At 40.8% G+C, this 18,785-nt stretch overlaps 1 protein-coding gene across 2 annotated transcripts in view; it reads left to right on the top strand.

Annotated features, from left to right (window-relative positions):
* The window catches only part of HDAC8 (histone deacetylase 8), a 225,175-nt gene that overhangs the window by 69,575 nt on the left and 136,815 nt on the right, over positions 1-18,785 (top strand). For both annotated transcript variants that reach the window (XM_004777267.3, XM_004777268.3), the window contains 2 exons: positions 465-542; positions 1,148-1,256. In XM_004777267.3, coding sequence (XP_004777324.1) covers positions 465-542; positions 1,148-1,256 — 187 coding nt within the window. The remainder of the gene's footprint in view (positions 1-464; positions 543-1,147; positions 1,257-18,785) is intronic.

Genomic DNA, 18,785 nt, shown 5'->3' with positions numbered 1-18,785 from the left:
GCCACATTGTACTTCTTTGGGGGGGGGGGGAATCCCAAGAATTTAACTAGAACCACTGAAACAAAACAAAACATAAAACTTCCAAGATGGTGCCAGTTCCCTCTATTCAGCTCTATTGATAATGCTTCAATTCTGAGCTCAAGCCTTCCACACCTTTTAGAAGAGGTTGTCTAAGGGAGCCTGGACATCCTGTTGCTTGGAAAGGGCAAGTCCAATTACAACTTGCCATGCATTTGAAAAGGAACCCCAAAACTTCCCTTGGGGCCAGAGTTCTACCTCATCCTGTAACAACAGAGATCAAAGACTGAAGGGTCTTGTTCCTTTTACTCCTCAGCTTGTTAGCTTTATTATTGCTATCCTCTCTCTTACTTTCCACAGCTGCTTCCTAGCATTTCAGTTGTCGCAAACCGGGAGTTGCATATATAAAGTGATTCTTCTGCTGTTTTTTTTTCCCCCTCTGATAGGTGTAGAAGATGCCTTCAGTTTCACCTCCAAAGTCATGACAGTGTCCCTGCACAAATTCTCCCCGGGATTTTTCCCAGGCAAGTAATCTGGTATTACATTTGAAGTATTACATTTGAAGAAGAAATGCTGCAGCTCTTCTCTGCATCCTTACGTTTTGTATTTGGAGAGTTCCGTACCAGTGGTACTTTATTGATGTTACTCTGTGCAGAATTTTAACACAGGTCCTTTCGGGTGACAGTGATAGGAATGTAATACTGTTTCTTTTTTCAGATGCCTTTTATGGACTGTCAACAGACAGCTCACTTACACTTACTGTCCTATCAGATACCCTGTGTAACTCCTAACATCCTGATAAGTGCAATGACATACTAATATTAGATCAGTCCAAGACATATGGAAAACCAAGCAAAGGAGTGCATCTTTTTCTGTTATTTAATTTGATCTAGCCAAGTGGAAACTAAGGTTTTTCCATTTTCTTATGGTGTTCCTCTTTCCCCAACATTGTTTACAACAGCTACGTCTCTGAATTATTTGTCTTAATTGCATTTCCTTAGAAACATCATGAATCCAGGACCATTCTTCTACTTGACCTTTTATTGTCCTGGACTCCTGCCAGAGAATCCTTCCAGTTTTCTAATGCTTGTGCCCTTAAAACCGCTCCTGATGCTCCTCTCTTTCACAGGAACAGGTGACGTGTCTGATGTTGGCCTAGGGAAGGGACGGTACTACAGTGTAAACGTACCCATTCAGGACGGCATACAGGACGAGAAGTATTACCACATCTGTGAAAGGTACAGTAGTAGCACTGAGCCAGTAACAAGTGCATCACATTTCTTTAGGATGAAAAGGCCCCCAATCTCACAGCATTCTTGTCTTCAAGGAAGAGTTTGGGGGGGGGGGAAGCACCACGGTATACCTATGTAGCTTTTGTACACTGCTCATTATACTTCATCGATCAGGTTGCCATTCCTTGTTTAGGAGAGCTGAGTGGAACAGAGCCACACTCTTGGTTTGCTCTGACTTGCTGCCCCATCTGCTCTCCCAAGAGCAGAGCTTCCGAGCTGGCCTGGGTTATCTCCTGTCTGCTACTTTCTTAGCTAAAACCTGCATGTGTGTCATTTTATTAGCCTGGCAGTGTTCATTTCCGCTTCCCATTATGGAGATCTGCTTGCATCCACTGGTGTGAATATTAGAAAGTTCTTCGTTATGTGTTCTTGAGTTCTATCCTTTGTGTTACAGTTGGGGTTAGAAATCTGTCCTTTTTACACTGTGGTTAAGGTTCAAAGTATTCTTGAGTTCTATTCTTTGTGTTACAGTTGAAGTCAGAAATCTGTTCTTTTTACACTGTGGTTAGGGATCAAATTACAGCCACTTGTAGGCAGACAGTTTGGTGTAGACCATTGGGGCTGAAAAGCCCTACAGAACGGGGAAGGGGGAGTGGGTAAACTCATATTCATAAAAATTGTGATTGGCCAGTACAAATTCACTGCTGACATTGTCAGGAGAGAAAGTATAGGTCTGACTAGAAGTCAGCAAGTCAGTATTACTTAAGGTAAGTAATGGGGATGGAGGTGCTTTTGATTCCTATCCCACTCAGCTCAGATTTCTCCCACCCTCTGGTGGAAACAGGGGCTTCCCAAAGGAGCCTGCGCTGGCCATCATCACCAGCAGTTGTAAAACAAAGCAGAAGTATTAAAAAATAAAAACTGTATGCTTCAAAGGTGCCTCTTAGTTCAAGGGATTTGGCAAGCCAAGCCATCAAGCAGCAGCTCTAGCCTCTTCATGATTTTGATCATGTCTCCTGGCTACCTCTGTATTGTCAGACTGAAAAGGCCTTTATTTTTGGAGCCTGCCATTGATGGTTTTAATTGCCTTTCTTTGTTCCCCTCGGGCTCTGTTCTGTCCTTCTTGAGATGTGCAGATCAGAGCTGCTTATGTAACTTCACCAATGAAGATATCCTGTGGTGCTGTGTAAAAGGAGAATTATTTTGTTTTTCTTTTAATCCCCTTCTTGTGAGTGTTCAACACTTTGCTATCCTTTTTTCACCATAGCAAGAAACTCGGTTTTTCTCTTCAGTGCTGTCTGTGTCCATGGGGTTTCCTAGAGCTTGCTAGTTCCTAGGCCTTAAATGAAAAGTCAGCACCCACCATCCTGCAGGGAGAGTTTGTAGTATCTGGCCTTCCCTAAATAGATTACCTTACACGTGCCCCTATTGAAGCCCATCTGCCAATCATAAAACCTCTTGAGATCTACCTTTAGCCCCCCAATCAGTCTGGCATTTCACTACCTAAAAGAGCTAAGTATTGTCTGCTGACCTGGGGAGTGTCCACTCCCAAGGAAATCTCCTACTCACCCTCCTTCCGTGAGCATAATGTCTGTTGCTCCCTTATATTTTCTCTTTCTCTAAACCAGTTCCTACTACAGGATAAAAAAATGTTTAATCCCATAGTAATTCCTGTTTTAATATAGCCTCAGTATCAGACTTAATTAGAAGCATTTAAAAAATGAATTTAGGGGGCCACCTGGGTGGCTCAGTCATTAAGCATCTGCCTTCAGCTCAGGTCATAATTCCCAGGGTCCTGGAATCGAGCCCCACATTGGGGCTCCCTGTTCCGCGGAGAGCCTGCTCTTCCCTTTCCCATTATCCCTGCTTGTGTTCCCTCTCTCACTGTGTCTGTCCCTGTGAAATAAATAAATAAAATCCTTTTTTTAAAAAGTGAATTTAGGGGCACCCAGGTGGCTCATATGGCTGAGCATTTGCCTTCAGCTCAGGACATGATCCCAGGGGCCTGGGATTGAGCCCCACGTTGGGGTCCCTGCTCGTTGGGGAACCTGGTTCTCCCTCTCCCTCTGCCATTCCCTCTACTTGTGTTCTCGGGCTGTCTTTCTCTCTCTCTCTCTCTCTCTCTCTGTCTCTATCTCTGTCAAATGAATACATAATATCTTTTTAAAATAAATAATAAATTAAAAATAAGCGAATTTAGCCCCAAAGAAAAGATCCATGGAAGATCACATATGACTTCCCTTTATAGAAACCATCTTGCTGCCCCCACCGTAGTGTATGGGAGGCCAGCACTGACTAAACATTCTTCCAGTTTGCTTCCTAAAGTACCAGACACTCATCACCTTATGGTTCCCAGGGCCCCTTTTGCCTCGTGGAGGCACACCACCAATCTACACACTGATCATCCAGGATAACAGGTTCCGGGTTTTCATTAGAGGTACAATAAATATCCCCTTTGATTTCTTTCAGAAGTCAAGTGTGCTCAGGGCGTTATGTGAAGGCAGCTCTGATTCCAAGGGTGCCAAGAAGGCTTCCTGACCCAAACATCTCTCCCATCTGTCGCCTGAAATTCCTTTAACAGGAAATGCACTTTTATTCTACAATGAGAGATAGGCCTTAAAATGGAATTTTGCCACAACCCCTCCTCCTAACCTTCACTCTGCCAGAGATGTATGCTCTCTTGATAGCAGATTTTGAAAAGGGTTAGAGCACGAGCACTCTGAGCGTTCAGAGGAGGAGGAACTGGGTTAGTGGAGCAGTAGAGGGAAAGAGGCACAGAAAAAAAAAAAAAACCACTCTTTGCCAACTAAGTGGTTTTATAGAGGTTCAGCCCTGGTAACTATATCACTTAGCTTGTCATTCTGTTTTTGACTACTTGTAGCTTGCTGCTGGGAAGCAGAGTCTCTTGCCCTTTTTCTACTATGACCTCTGACCCATCTGCCTACCTCAAAAGATTGAGTCAACATAGAATGGCTTACTCATGTTTAAAAAAAAAAGTCACGTAGTATATCTGCTATCTCCATTTAATCCTTTATGTTCCATGAGCCCACTGATTTTCTGGCTTGCTCCTTACCTGTGATAAAATAAAAGATCTCTTATTGCTGGTTCACTTAAAAGATACTCTAATTTTCGTTTGCCATTCAATTTCTAGTTTGCTCCTGAACTGCCGCTCCCTGTGGGATTCATGAGCCCTTTTGTCTTTCCTATCCTTTCTTCCTGTGTGGCTTTTTCCTCTGCCATAGCCTCCTTTGACTTTGTTAGCTAGTCTGACTTAATGATTTCATCTTAAGGTTGAGCACACCCTCTTTTTTTGAAGATCTTATTTATCTGAGAGAAAGAGGGAGGGGAGAGAGCACAGGTGGGAAGAGGGGCAGAAGGAGAGAGAAGCAGACTTCCCGCAGAGCAAGGAGCCTTCCATGGGGGTGGGGCTTGATCCCAGGACCCTGGAATCATGACCTGAGCCCCTGAGCCGAAGGCCGACGCTTAACCCACTGAGCCACCCAGGTGCCCAGGCACACCCTCTTAATTAAAAAAAAAAGGGGGGGGAGGGGGCTTAGGGTTTCTTTTTTTTAATAGACGAGATAAGGAATCTACAGGGATATTTTCAGCACCAAAAGACCTTGAATTCCATCTTATGTAAAAGATCATCTTAGTCAGAGATACCTAGGTCATTCAACACTCATTTGGAAGGGTGAGGGTCACTGATTCCCAAAATCTTCCCATAATTTTCATGGGAGCTACTAGAGTTGGTATTATAAGCAGAAGCCTGTTTTAACTAACATAAAAGAATATTAACATCATTCTTGTAAGCACACCTCCTTCAAATAGAAGCTGTGGTCCCAGCAGAGAGACAATGGTTATATTCTTGATTTACATGAAAGCCCACTCCCCCTCCTTGGCCACATGAACACATACACACAAAGTTTGATGGGTAAAGAAGGCTGATTTGCTAAAGGGAGGGTTTTGCTGGTTTCCAAACTATGTCATCTGAAAGATGAAATACTGCTCTATGTTTAACTTGTTCTTGCTTTCTAACTGTATCTGAATGCAACGTGAGATAGTCTTTTTTTTTTAAAGATTTTATTTATTTATTTGACAGACAGGGATCACAAGTAGGCAGAGAGGCAGGCAGAGAGAGAGGAGGAAGCAGGCTCCCTGCTGAGCAGAGAGCCCAATGTGGTGCTCCATCCCAGGACCCTGGGACCATGACCTGAGCCGAAGGCAGAGGCTTTAACCCACTGAGCCACACGGGCACCCCTGAGATAGTCTTATTAATGTTTAAGCTATTACCCAAAGCACTGCTTTGATGATGTTGGGAGCATTTGTAGTTGAGGACTACGGGACACAAGGATACTGATGCGTACTTCCTTGCTGTGGGTTCTAGAGAGGTTTTTGATCTGAAACCTCAAATCTTGCAAAATGACCAAACTACTTGCTTACTGTGAACTATTATGACATATGTGTGGTTTGAAAAAGAAATTCAGGGCTGTACTTAAGCTTTTTAGTTTTTATCCTACCTGTCATTTTATAGCCCCAATAGCCAGAAAACATCCTTTATTAAATATCCAATTAGTATATAACTCATAGGAAAGCTATATATCTGTACATATATAGATATACACATATATATATGTATCTATGTGGTGTGTATGGATACAAAATATATTGAAGTGGACAATTCAACATTTTGGAAAAAACACCCTCACATTTTATTAAGAATATTCAACTGTTAACTTGGTAAGATAATTAAGTACAGCCACCGCATAAATATTTCACCAAAAGGAAAACACACTGTTAAAGAAACTTCACAATCAATAGGACTAAGGAGAGGCTCTGTTAAACAGGACTTTTCACGAGAGCAGTCTTTATATCCACATATGCAAAACTTTGCTAGTGAGAGCTATCAACCCAACCAAGGAAATGATCTTATCCTGCTGAACTAAGTTTTCTAACAATAGTTTCTTAAAGTAAAAATCTACCTGTATTCGGTCCTTGGCCTGTCTACCTTGAGTCCTGTGGCTTTTACATTCTATAGCTCAAAACTGAAAGAAACCTTTCTTCCCCCTCAATGACCACTAACCTAAAAAAAAATAGTCAAGATCCCAGAAGTGGAAAAAAAAAACTTATTATTTTTGCCTCCTTTCTTTTATGGGAGAAAAATTATACTACTTTGTTGTAAATAATTTTTTATAGCTCTTCAACTGCTAAATGCAAATGTTAATTCTACTGGGCATGGGCCAACCAGAGTAGACTACCCAGAAAGAACTTGTTCTCTAGGACAGCGACAAGCTCATTAAAGGAAGAGCTCATTTAAGCCTAAGTTTTTATTCCTTTGGAGAATTCCTTTTGTCCATCTGTATGGAGCTCCAGTGTTATCCAACAAGGAAGAGAAGACACCATCACTAATTCTTAAGATAATGTCTCAGTAGTATATGTTTATGGTGTGAGCCAAAATTCACCTCTCTGAAGCCACTCCGACCTCGCTACAAAAAGAACTGAGCAGCTCAAGTCACCTTATAAGATTTTTAAAACATTAACAAAAATAAAGTGGGGAGCTACCACGCAAGTAGGGGGTTTGTGTAACTTTAAGTATAATAACACTGTTTTATTCATTCATTCAGCAAATATTTATTGAGCATCTGCTTTATGCCGGCACTGTATCTGGGTACTGACTGTGGATTAGGCTCCCACCCTGGAGCTTAGCTCCAAGGGAGCACTTGCCTGTGTCAGGAATTGCACTGAACATTTATTTGATCCTTCTCACTTGATCCTTATGACAGCATATAATCTAGAGTGCCTACAAAGGTAGGTAATCTGATTCCCATTTTACAAATGAGAAAACTATAGCTTAGAAAAATTGATTAGCTTCAGGTCATACAACTAGTAAGTGGTGAAGCCAGAGTTTAAATCCACATCTGTCTGCCTGCTAACCATCAGCTACCCTGTCCCCAAAGTGTCACCTAGAATTATGAATTTTTTTTACAAGGAAAAAAATACCATCCCCAAGACTTCTTGGAAAATTTTATCTCGGGGGATTACAGAAAACCCCTTGTAAAAAAAACCATTTGGGTTTATGCATATGAGCCACATGATTTATTATATACATAATTCATCGTGTTTATGTTCATGCAAGTGTGACTTGGAGTTTGGGGGGTGGGAAATAGAATCTCCTAATCCTGAGGAATTCATTTGTAATTTTATGGATAGAAAATAAGAATAACTATTGCCAGATTTTACTTCTTGTGTTAAAATTCCTAATTACTATTCCTAATTTAAATTCCTAAAGTTTGGAAACGTGGAGATTCTGTAAATCTGCTTTTTCCTTTATTTTCAATGGAGGAAATCCTGACTTTCTATTTTAGAAAGTAAATAGTATTACATGGCATTTCATGTGTGTTTTTTTTAATTGGTACTGCTAAAGATTTTTAACATGATGCATTTTTGCAACTGTAGGCCTAATTGATATCATCTCTTGATCCTGGCAGAAGGCTGTGTCTACATGCAGAGTAGAGATTCTTCATCCATGCTATAAGCCATTCATCCACTACCAATGGAATAAAATGAGAACCGAGGGACATCACGAAAGGACATTTAAGTGAAATGTTTCCATTCACTGTTGACTTTTGATGTTAATATTTAAAGAAGAGATGTTTTAATGATGATAAGTTTTTCTTTCACTGTAATGATAAATCATCTAGAATTCATCTTTGACTTGGGACTCCAAACTCCTTATCATTCAATTTTACAATCAGGTAGATAGATCATTGGTGAAAGAGAACCCAACAAGTATAGCCTACTGCTCTGGTCTTGGTGATGTGCAAAAGCAATACAAGTACATGTTCACACATAAATATTTTAAGCATGACAAATATTTTGAAATTCTCTTTCAGTTGATGAGAAGAGAAGAGTCCTCTAGAAATTTGCATTTAAGAACAAATATCCAGATAACTGTACTTACATTTTGATCACAATCTGAGAGTTGGTCAGAATTCTTTATATACTTTTTCTCCCCTTCTTCAGCTGGGTCATGGCTACACCACGGGATCATGCCTAGCTCACTTTGGCCCAGTGATAAAGGCAACAGAATCTGCTAATTCATTTTCTAAACCTCACCTTTTGAACTCAGCCTGCTATAAGATATTTGTATTAAATGCTTTTGTTCTATTTGGTAAGCTTCTGTCCTGCCTCTATGTGGTATGGCAGATGCAAAATTGCCTATTGTTTCTGGAAGATGGATGACTCAGACACTAATTAAATTTGCTGTTAATGTTAGCCACAGGTGTAAATGAGGCCAAAATGGGCCATTCATTTATTATTCCTAGTTTGATGTTTCCTTTAAAATATTACATTCAAAAGATATTAACTGCCTATGAATATGGGATAATTTGGAGGGAGGATGCTGAGCTCAATTATCTATATTGTCCTGTACCCTCTGTCAGTGAGCTCACCCTGCCTGTCCCTAGTACTTAGTTAGGGTTGCAGTGAAGAACTGTTTTTTTCCTCCAATCTCTGATCCTTTGAGCTTCAAATTCAGGTGGTTAGGGACCCCTGGGTGGCTCAGTCGGTGAAGTATCTGCCTCTGGCTCAGGTCATGATCCCAGGGTCCTGGGATCAAGTCCCACCTTGGGCTGCTTGCTCAGCAGGAATCTTGCTTCTCCTTCTGCCTGCCTCTCCCACCCCCCTCTGCCACTTCTCTCTCTGTCTCTCTGACAGATCAATAAATAAAATCTTTAAAAAATAAATAAATATAAATAAATAAATACATACAGGTGGTTAGAGGGACAGTTCTTATATTCTTCTCCTCTCCCTCTTGGCCAGTGTCTTTCATGACCAGGAATTCCTAAACTCCCAGGCCAAGTAAGCCCTGACACCTTGATAGGCCCCTCCTCCAGCAAACAGTCTTCACAGGTGATATTTTTTTTTTTTCATTTAAGTCAAGGAGGCCAATCTCCTGGAATTCCATGCATTTGTTCTGTCAGTCCAGTGTTCACTTTTTCTTCTCTCTTCTTAGTGCTGAATGATCCCTACCCCCTGGAGAAAGTGACCTGATTCTTCCAGAGCAGTTTAATAAGTTCTGACACTAGAACATGCTCTGAAACTATCCAGAGACAGGAAGACTGTGCTCATAAATGGAAATCTTGAGAATTATACCCGTTCATGCAGGGCTGCTCTGAAAAGAATTCTAAAATTAACAAGATCTGTGCTTGACAGAACATTCTGACATCAAATTCATATTACTCCTCTCAGCTGCTATCCACCATGTACCCCCTACCCCCAACCTAGGCCTCTCCACTCCGATGTTCTCTTATCGCTGCTCTGTCCCTTCAGTCTAGCAGAGCAAAACTACCCTTTAGGCTTTGCTTTCACATGTTTTAACAGTGCCTGACATTGCTGTGCCCCCGGCAGCTGCCGGCACTGATGAGCTGCCTCAATGTATTCTGTTGACATGGACCGTACAGAGACTAAGTCAAGTTTGGTGCCCCCCCCCCCCCGCCCCACGACAAAAAGGCCCGATGCTAAGTTGGGCTGAGCTCTGCTCTCTGTGCACTGCTACCTACTACGCTATCAGGCAAAAGGCATACCCCGTTGGACCAAAGAGCAGATTCCTCAGAAAAAGCCATACTGAACAACCAGCCATTGAGTTAACAAGCGAAAGGGTACATATGTGTGCCAGGCACTAAAGGTAACGTATTTGCCTAGAGACTACATAGTGTAGCTGAGGAGTGGGCCAGAGGGCAAGGGGTTTATGTGTGGCCAGTCCAAGCAGATGAATCCTGAAGAGAAAGGTAAGGGATGTAGCAGTAGGGTGGGGGCGGGGGGGGGGAGCGGACATCTTAAATATATTAGTAATGAAAGTAGAAAAATATCTATCCCATTTAAATATAGGCATGCCCCCTGACTCAGCCTAATTAGAAGAAAGTCAGTCTGAATCATGGAATATTTTTAAATGCGTTTTTATTACTTTCAAGCACTGGACATGCTAGTAATTCAAACTAGACTAACAGCATCGTACAGCACCTCAGGGAAGAAGCTTTAAGAATCATTGGTAATTAGCATATCAATTATTTGTATGTAAGTGGATGTGCACAAAGTGCACAAAAAGTTTATTCTCTTAAGTAGGACAAGCATTCCCCAGTGCAATCCTGTTTACACTATTAATTTGCTTAGCCAGCCCTTTTTGTGCCAAGATAGATGTATGTAAGACATGCTTTTTTCCTCAGGGAAGAATGAATCGCTTCCCTGTGTTTAGTCCAGTAACTAAGAAGCAGAGCGCCACTTGATTGGTTTGGGATTTCCAGGATATAGAATTTTGAATTTGCATACAGACTAGAGAGATTTCATATGGAGAAGATCTGGCAGCCATTGCCAGAGACCCAGTTTCCCCATCTGGATCTCATTGAAGTGATCTGGATTTCATCAAGCAACAGGACACTGATCCTGAATGATCCACCAGACACTCTAACATAGGCATGTTTAAAATACATCCTGCCCCAGAAAAATAACTGTTAAAATATGATGAGTTGGAGTTATTCTGTGTGCAGTACTTCAAAGTAATAAAAATGCATTTCTTTTTAAGTCCCACGAAAACCAGGCAATATCAAGTTAATGATGAAAATCAATCCCCAAACTCTTTCTTACACACCTCATTGTGTGACGGCATTGCAGAAATTTCCAATCATCTGGGAAATTATATTTTGTTTTGATGAGCTGCACCACGTGCTAACTATATGGCAGGATTTTGTCTTTGAATCGTAGGGAGGGCCTCCTTGGTAAAGAAGAGTGAGGGAAGAGCTAGGGGCATGTTTATTGTTAACAAATCATTATTTTCTACCTAAGTTTAAAAATCAGGGCAGTCGAACTGAAAACAACATATCAGGTGTATGGAGCAGGTAGAAAATATGATTAGGAAATGAGAAACAGAGATACAGGCCTGTATTTCTACCCGTACGTATTAAACTACACTCTAGGTAAATTGTAAAGTCGGCAAGGCTTAGAGAGTAAAAACTAAGCACAGAGAGCGCAAGCACCAGCAGTAAATATACACACAAATGTTGCAACTACAGTTTGGAATGATTCCAGCTCTCTCCTTTCCCCCAAGGGCATCCCTATCCAGGGTCTGCAAAGGCCAAATAGCTGTTTGGCTTCCAATCTGATTTTTTGCCCAAGAAATCAGAGAAGTCGGTTTCAATTTTAATAATATATTCTCCCAACCTCTATCTAACAGAAAGGCATTTGTGTTCCTGTCCCTTCTTAAAGTGAATTTTGTGTTTGGTGAAAGGTAATAGATTGGCAGCCCTGGAAAAGGAATTACTGTATTCCTAGAACAGGTATAACCAGGCAGTGACACTATGAAATTGCTCTCTGCCTTTGGGGAACATTAGAGTCCTGTTTGGGAAGTCACTGCTATGGTATGCAGTGCTGAACTCAACTGTATCTCAGTGGGCTGAGATAATTAGCATAGCACTCAAAGGGCCTGATTTCAGGCCATTCATTTACCTACTCAACATCAGGGAGTGCTTATAATGGGGCCTGGTGCTGGGAGAAGACTTTTGCAAATGTTCTATCCTTTAATCCTCAGAAGAACCCTGTGAGGGAGAAAATACTCTTCTGGTTCTACAGAAAAGGAAACTGAGGTTCAGAGAAGTGAAGTTATTTGTCCAAGTTGCTGGGGCAGACACTTTGATGCCAAGTGCAGTGTTCTCCCTGAACCCTGTGCTGTGGAGGCCACATAGAGAATGGATGAGACATAGACCCAGATACTGTGACATAGAGTTGAATGCAGTCTGTGCTGTATGCGCAGTCCTGGTGGTGACAGAGCAGTGACAGGTACTACCTGAGAGGAAATAAAGAGCTGTTAGTCCAGGGGCGCCTGGGTGGCTCAATCATTAATCGTCTGCCTTCAGCTCAGGTCATGATCCCAGGGTCACAGGATGGAGCCTCGCATGGAGCTCCCTGCTCAGCAGGGAGTCTGCTGCTCCCTTTCCCTCTGCCTGCCGCTCCCCCTGCTGTGCTCTCTCTCACCCTCTGTCAGAGAAATAAATAAAAACTTTTTTTTTTTTAAACAAAAAGAAAAGCTGTTAGCCCATCTAGCCTTAGGATTCATATTCTTTAGGTCTTCTACCATTTTGGTTTTGTTTGAGTTTTTTCTTTGTTTATTTGTTCTAACTTAGCTCTCCAAACTAGCCTGCCTCTTCCTTACCCTACCCGCTGGCCAGTAATACTCTGCTTGCTGGGCCCTCTGACCTTTCAGAACGAAAGGAGCCAAAGAGCACTGGGGTTGAGGGAAAAGAGCACTGGATTCGAATTAGAATTAGTGTTCTAATTCTAACTCTGAATATTCACTCTCTGCCACTGGTAAGGTCCTTTAATTCTGAATGACTCACTCTCTCCTGTGAGAATGAGAATGGTTTATTTCAAAGAGGTAAAGAGATTAAGTAATAATAAACTAAAAATAGTGCACAGCCCTTTCTGTTGCCAAGATGACATATAATTGATGAGTAGAATTACTTACTACAAGGCACATAGTAAAGAAAGAAATGCCAATTAGAATTCATGTTTCTATATAATAGACTCAGCAGTGAGAGAAAAGATGCCCATGTAAAATGCTTAAGAAACTGTATCTTGAAAATTAAAACAGCCAAGGGGATGTAAGGATTGATTGTTTGTTGGAGGTAGTAGTTAGGGGTTTGGGGGCTTGAGGATTGCTTTATTTTGTGGCTTTGGGTTTTTTGTTTTGTTTTTTGTACTGAAGATGTTAATGAAACCAGTACCACTTATCTGATGCCAAAAGCAGAAAGAGAAACTTATAGGAAATTAGATGTCTTCTGGATATGGCCAAGAGGCCCCAAACAAAATGGCACATCATCTTCATTACAGGGAGCTCCCCACCCCAATTCTCTGCATCCCTGAACCCTTTGTAAAAAATATTCAGGAATCATTGAGGCATTTACCATATGCCGCATCCCCTGGCAGGTTGAGTTTTTGCAGAATGAGTCAGCAGTACCTGAGTTGAGATAGGATTGAGGGAATTTAGAGAAACTGTGCCTGTGAAAAGTTGAAGAGTTCCCATTTGGGACTTGATTAGTGATACTTTGGGTCCTTAACACAATCACCCTCTGAGTTCCATCCAATGCAATCAGTTTAAAATTTATATTATAGAAAATGTATCACTGCTGGCAATAACTTTGCTCAGGCTGATTTGGGGAGTGAACAGCATTAGTAACAAATATTTCTCTCTTCTCTCCCTCCCCATGCTACCCTTTTTGGTTTTTCAACTTTGAGTTCCTCCTTTTTTAGACTCTGTTGAGGATGTCTCTAGAGGATGCTGAGAGTGCTTGTTGGAATACGTAAAGATGATAAGACTGGTCTAGGCTGGTTTGCAAGTTAGAAAGTCAGCAGCCTGCCCCCTCAGAAGTCTGGGTAGAATGACAAATTTGGGTTACCTGATCCTACCATCAGCATTGATTATGGGTAACTGTAACACTCTCTAGCATCCCATTGCCCTGAGTTGAATCTTTCAGGACTTTGAGTATTTAAAAACAAACAAACCAAACCAGGTCCTGCCCTTGGTATTTAGAGGTAAAGTCGCACAAGTGAATTAACACCATAGACACTGTGATCTACCCTGATGGAATAAGAGAAGGGGGTATAGCTCTACAATTTGGTTCTCGGGCTTTCCCTTTTATGTGAAAACATCATTATTGCCATCATGCCTAGCTTTTATCCTCCTCAGGCAACCACAGCCTTCCTCAAATCAATGCCTGTAGAAACAACTGCCCCAGCTTCTCTTCCTCATTTGCATAGCCTTGTCTGAAATCCAGACTGCCGAATACTGAAGGATTAGGTTTCTCATCAAGAAACTGCTTTTCAAATGAATATCATGTGTGTTTTAGGGAAGTCACTAATGTAGTGTAATGAGATGCCTGTCCGTTCTCCCCACCCCTACCCCAACCCACCTCCTTTCTGGGAAAGAGATTTTAGACTTTTCCAAAACCTTAAATTAATGATTTGCAGTGTAGCAAATAGTACAGTGGTTAGGGAAACTTTCCCAAAAGCAATCTAGAGTGATATTTTATTTATCTAGTCACTTAATGATTATTTACTAAATGCCTACTATGTATAAGATATTGATTCCACCTGCATGGAAGTTAATGGGAACTTTAACATTATAGATACATAAAGGAATATACATATGTATTGATAATCAAACAGCTAAATAGAATAAAATGTAGAAAGTTATGGAACCATAAAAAACAAAATGCTATTGGTACTCAAAGGGAGAAAATACTTCAGAAAAAGACTTAATTGAGGAGGTAACATTTGATCTGGGCTCTAAAGGGTAGCTAATTGCTATATCTTTACAAAGTGTGAATATGTATGTATTGATGAAATCTGGGTCAAATTTAGACAGATTATAAGGAGGGAAGGATCTTCTGTACAGAGGATACAGAATGATCAAAGTCAGAAGAGGCTGAGCTATGTACAAAGAACATCGGTTTAGTTTGGCTGGACTGTAAAATGCATGAGAGGGACAAGTTGCAAAGAAGATTGGAAAAGCGGGTGGGAATCACATCATGCAAGAGCTGGAATTCTTAGCTATGAAACTTTATACCATATTCTGTAAGGATTGGGGGAGCTGCTGAAGATTTTAGAATGAGGGAATAATACAATCAGAGCTTGCTCAGCAAGTTTAACACTCAAAAAGTATTAATGCTGTGGCTGCTACTGCTGAGATACAGAGTAATGTGTGTGGAGTGGCTGCACCAGCACCTGAAAGTATGTCATGGAAGCAGGTACCTTGTAGTAGTAGCTTAGAGCATGGACTCTGGTGCCAGGATCCCTGGGTTCAAACCCCAGCTCTGCCACTTAATAGCTGTGTGTCTTGCACAGATTTTTTTTAACCCTTCTGTGCTGTCGCTTCCCTATCAGTAAAATAGAATTAATAAGGATACCTATCTAATAAATTGTTTAGAGAGTCAAATGAGCTGATACATGTAAAGTACATAGAACAGTGCTGTGTTTTGAATAAAGTGTCCAATGAATGTTAACTGCTACTACTATCAGTTTTTTATCCAGGAGGGAGATGGGACTTGAGCCAGCCTTGAAAGAGTAAATATGATGTACATGTGTAGAAAGGTGACTTGCAAGCACAAGGAAGTTTATGACAACAAGCATACTTTCTGGGCAAGGTGACTGAGGTGAACCATGGACAGTGTAGTTTTCCTACAGAATAATAGGGGTTAAGGGGTTATTGGAAAATAAGATGAAAAGGGAGGCTGGAATCAGATCATGAAGGACTTTGAAATTTAGGCTAAGAATTTTAAGCATTATCTAAAGACAATACAGGGACATTGAAGGATTTTGAGTAAGGAGGTGACTTGATCAAAACAATCCCTAAGGAAAATTAATCTGGTGGTAGTTAGAGTATGTGCATGATGGATTGGAGAGGTAAGAGACTTGAGACAGGAAAGTTAATTAGGAAGCTATTGATGTAATCCACAAAGGAGGTCATAAGGGCCAGTACTGCTGTGGGAGTGGAGAGAAAGCAGTGGGAGAAAGATTGGTGCAAGACGGGTAACTGAAAAGGAGCAGAGAAAGGGAGGAATCGCAAAGAACCTCAGAGTTTTGAGCATGGGTGACTGAAAGGATGGGCTGTCAATAGCAGAGACAAGAAATAGAGAAGGAGGTAAAATGACGGGTTCAGCATAGTCAAAATGGAGCTGTAAATCACAGCTGACATTGTAGAAATTGCCAAGCTGATCCTAAAATTTATATGAGAATTCAACCCAGAATGTTACAAGAATCTTAAAAAGGAAGAACAAAGTTGGGAGACTTACACTTCCCAACTTCAAAACTTACTAAAAACCTACTGTAATCAAGACAGTGTGGTGCTGGCATGGGTTGGACATATGAGCAATGGAATGTAGTTCAGAGTCAAGAAGCCTGTGCAGTCAATGTTACCCATTTGGATTTTACCCAAAGAGTGCCAAGACAATCACCTGGGGACAAATAGTCTTTTCAATAAATAGTGCTGGGGCTACTGGATATCACAATCCAAAAGGATGAATCTAGACCTTTACCTCACACCATATACAAAACTTATGTCCAAATAGTCTAAATTACAAAAATAAAACTACAAAACTCTTAGAAGACATAGATGTAAATATTCATGGCCTTGAATTAAAAAATATTCATGGCCTTGAATTAATATAATACCCCAAACCACAAGTAGCCAAAGAAAAAATAGATAAGCTGGATTTCATCAAAATAAGAAAAGTTTTGTGCTTCGAAGGATACTGTCAAGAAAATTTTAAAGACAACCCACAGAATGGGAGAAAAATATGCAAATCATGTATCTGATAAGAGACTTGTATTTAGAATATACAAATACCTACAACTCAATATGAAAAAGGCAAATGGCCCAATTTAAAAATGAGCAAAGGACTTGTATAGGCATTGCTCCAAAAAGATAATACAAATGGCCAAAAAGAACATGGAAATATACTCAGCACCATTAGTCACTAGAGAAATACATATCAAAACCACCATGAGATACTACTTTACACCCCCTTAGTTGGCAACAGTCAAACAAAAGAGAAAACAACAAGTATTGGTAAAAGATGTTGAAGAATTAGAACCCTCATATATTCTACGTTGCTGTTGTGAATGTAAACTGGTGCCACCACTGTGGAAAACAAATTTCCTATAAATGAGGCAAACTACACTGTTCATGGTTTGCCTCAGTCACCTCACCCAGAAAGTCTGTTCTTTGTCATAAACTTCCGTTGCCTGCAAGTCACCTTTCTACACCTGGAGTTACGACATGACCCAGAAATTCTACTCCTAGGTATGTAACCAAGAAAAATGAAAACCTGCTACACAAAAACTTCTACACAAATGTCCACAGCAGCATTTTTCATATTAGCCAAAAAGTAGAATTAACCCAGATGCCCATCAACTGATGAATGGATAAAGAAAATTTGGTATATGCAGATAAGGGAATATAATTTGGTTGTAAAAAGGAATAATGTATTGATACATGCTACAATACAGATGAACTGTGAACATAATATACCAGATAAAGCCAGTTACAAACCACATGTGATATAATTCCATTTATATGAGTGGTCAAAATCAGACAAATCTATAGAGACAGAGAGAAGATTAGTGGTCGCCAGGGCCTGGGGATTGAAGAATGGTAGAAATGGGTAGTAGCAGCTAATGAGTACAGAGTTTCTTTGGGGGATGATGGAAATGTTCTGAAATTCATTGTGGTAATGGTTGTACAACTCCATAAATATACTAAAAGCTGCCAAATTGTACACTTTAAATAGGAGAATCGTATGTTACATGAATATCAGTAAAGTTGCTTTTTTAAAAGACTTAAAAATATTTTTTATTTATTTTCAGCATGACAGTATTCATTATTTTTTCACCACACCCAGTGCTCCATGCAATCCATGCCCTCTATAATACCCACCACCTGGTACCCCAACCTCCCACCCCCACCACCACTTCAAACCCCTCAGATTGTTTTTCAGAGTCCGTAGTCTCTCATGGTTCACCTCCCCTTCCAATTTCCCCCAACTCCCTTCTCCTCTCTAACTCCCCATGTCCTCCATGCTAAAAAAATATTTTTTAAGGAGATGTAGCTAGCCACTGATGACCAACTGCAGATTTTTGAGTAGTATCAACTGTCAGTTGCTTCTGAGAAGTTAAAAAATAAAACAGAGAAGAGGTTTTGGATATCATAACCCAGAGGTCTCTCTCCCTTCAAGAAAGAAATTGAGAGCAGTAAGATCAGAAACTAGATTGCAAGAAGGATGTATAGGTGGCCTGTAAGTAGGTAACTTTGGCAGTGCTGAGAAGGGGAGTAGGAAGTAAACAACTTGTAACCTAAAGGAACAGAATTAGTGGGAAGACAGAGGCTAAAGATGTAAGAAAGAGGTTATTGGTGATACATGGCCATTAGAGCAATAAGGCAGTAGATCTAGTGCCTAGGTGGTGAAATTATCCTCAAGGAAAAGGAGGAATATGAGGGAAGACATTGTCAGGTAAAGAAAAGAGGTAGAAGAAGGCATTTATTACAATGATCTAGAAAGATATACATCAAACTTTGTCTCATTCTTGACTGAGCTGGTTGAAGCTATGTGTAATGAATCATCAGTCACCTCTGGAGAGGGAGTGGGTGTGGAGAGAGATTTTTCACTTTTATTTGATAGACTTTTGGTTTTTTTTTTTTTTAAGATTTTATTTATTTATTTGAGAGAGAGCACAAGCAGGGGGAGAAGCAGAGGGAGAGGGAGAAGCAGGCTTCCTGCTCAGCAAGGAGCCCCATGCGGTCCTGGAGCCTGATGCCGGACTTCATCCCAGGACCCCAGGACCATGACCAGAGCCAAAGGCACATACTCAACCGACTGAGCCACGCAGGCATCCCTTCGATAGACTTGCATATTTATTTGATTTTCTTTTTGAGCGTCAAGAATGTACACTCAGAGTGGCTTAGTCAGTTGAGTGTCTGCCTTTGGCTCTGGT

The sequence above is a fragment of the Mustela putorius genome, unplaced genomic scaffold (assembly GCF_011764305.1).
Source record: "Mustela putorius furo isolate JIRA1106 unplaced genomic scaffold, ASM1176430v1.1 tig00537297_pilon_pilon_pilon, whole genome shotgun sequence".
Taxonomy (NCBI): domain Eukaryota; kingdom Metazoa; phylum Chordata; class Mammalia; order Carnivora; family Mustelidae; genus Mustela; species Mustela putorius.
The sequence above is the reverse complement of the archived record's forward strand: the minus strand, read 5'-3'. Positions and strand labels throughout refer to the sequence as shown.